At 42.1% G+C, this 1,937-nt stretch overlaps 1 protein-coding gene across 1 annotated transcript; it reads right to left on the reverse strand.

The window, feature by feature from the left end:
- Positions 1-261: 261 nt before the first annotated feature.
- On the reverse strand, positions 262-1,704 carry DQ04_14631000 (protein kinase C substrate protein; the record flags this gene model as incomplete). The annotated part of the gene is made up of 1 exon (XM_009317172.1): positions 262-1,704. The coding sequence occupies one exon, from the start codon at positions 1,702-1,704 to the stop codon at positions 262-264; it is 1,443 nt and encodes a 480-aa protein (XP_009315447.1).
- Between the last annotated feature and the right edge of the window lie 233 nt (positions 1,705-1,937).

Here is a 1,937-nt window from a genome sequence, read left to right on the forward strand (position 1 = left end):
TATAATAAGAATAATATATATATACGTGGGTATATGCCCTCTTCGGCACACCACTACCGTTTTCACGACACTGTAACTAGCTTCCTAAATTTAAAATAAAAATTATTTACAGATGGAAAGGGGAAAAAAAGCGAAGCAACACAACTTAACCATTACGCGTACACCTAGGTACAAAACAATCTTCATAAATTTGTTTTGTCTTTTCGCTACTCCAAAGGTTTCATAGAATCATGGAAACCGAAGCGCACACTAAGAAATGGTCTACTCACACACAGCCGGTGTCTGAAACACCATGTTATAGTGGCACATTGAGGGCTCCTCAGCCTGCACCAACTTATTCTCCGAACCACACACAACATGAACGTCAGTAGAACGATGAACGCCATTCCAGCACCGATCTCCATTTTCGAATATCATGTGTGTGTAATCACTTGTGCTCGCCCATAAAGAGTATGTGCTCTCAGCAAAACGGCCCCATCTTCCCATGCAGGGCCCTGACTTTGTACCCTTATTGTATTGATGTGTGTCTTTAAAAGGGCACAATTCATAGGTGTAACTCATAAAGTCAACTGTAAAGCATTCTCCCTCAAGCGCTTTGACAATATCCTCTGCGTTTATTGTTCTATTCAATTCCTTCTGGGCCTTTTCAATGGAGGAGGTAAGCTCATTAATCCTCTCACGAATATTCTGAACTTCACGACGAAGATCCCGTGCCTCCGGTAGCTCATAAGACGATCCATCTTCCATATCAAAGTTTTCTTCATTGTTATCTGAAGATACTCCATCCTTGCCACCGCTTGCACAAACAAACGAGCACTGTAACATCGAGTGGTCACATGCCTTTTCGTAAGCAACTGTCGAATTCAATTCCTCATTAAAGCACTCACAAACACCCTCTTCTTCACCCGCAATCAGGTCATTGCAATCCCTATCATCACCCCCCGAGCCCTCTTCGACATCACAAACGCGTGTAGTACGCCACTTGAGGCACTTCAAAGAAGAGTTTGTGGGTGTTTTTGTTGCGTTATTCTCACGTTCCCTTTTCCACGCTTCATGGGCAACATCGTACGCAACACGCAACCGCTGCTTTTCCTCCTTCTCTTTTTCCTCCAATGGAGCAAGTTTCATAGTGATTTCCTCAATAATCTTCTTTTTCTCTTCAAGTTCCGGTATTTCACCATTGAGTCTAGATTTGGTATCTTCACGGTTTCTCACAGCCTTCGCTATCATATCTTGTTTTGCAGCAATCCCCGCTTGTCTGATGCTCTCTTCTTCCTTGATTCTCTTTTCTTCCCTTTCATAAAACTCAGCACATACGTTTGGGCATTGACTAATACCAGAGTACTCATCAGAACCGTCGCAACAATCACATATTCCATCGTTGATTCGGTTATGGGGTATCTCCTGTGGCTTGAATCCCGCATTTTTGCACGTAAACATCCAATCTGGTGGAAAATTCGCCTTCGTTCCATAGTGCGTACAAGCCGAAGTTCCTGGTTCATCGCTTCCATCCGGGCAATCGCAGTAATCATCATTAACCTGGTGGCCTTTTATGGCGACATTACCGCTAAGGCACTTGAAAATGTCATCATGTTTAACCACCTCAAAATGCCTTAATAAACTCCTTTGAACACCGTACAATGGTTGCACAGCTGAAGACACAGGCACCACCAGTGCGACAATAAACAGCACAGGCAAAAGCATTTCTGACTTGTTTTATTTGCTCTACACAACAGAAGGATTAATAATAAAAATAGGCGAGAAAGTGTCATTCATGGAAAAATGAGCAATCAACATATCAAAATATAGAATGAAAGTAATAAAGAAAAGGGGAACCAATCAAACTCCCGTATATAACTGCGGAATACCGTAATTGATTTCCCCAGTACAAACGATAATAGGTGAACACACTCATTTGGCCCTTTATTTTTTTTTTT

Source organism: Trypanosoma grayi, assembly GCF_000691245.1.
Source record: "Trypanosoma grayi strain ANR4 Tgr_1463_V1, whole genome shotgun sequence".
Lineage (NCBI taxonomy): Eukaryota > Euglenozoa > Kinetoplastea > Trypanosomatida > Trypanosomatidae > Trypanosoma > Trypanosoma grayi.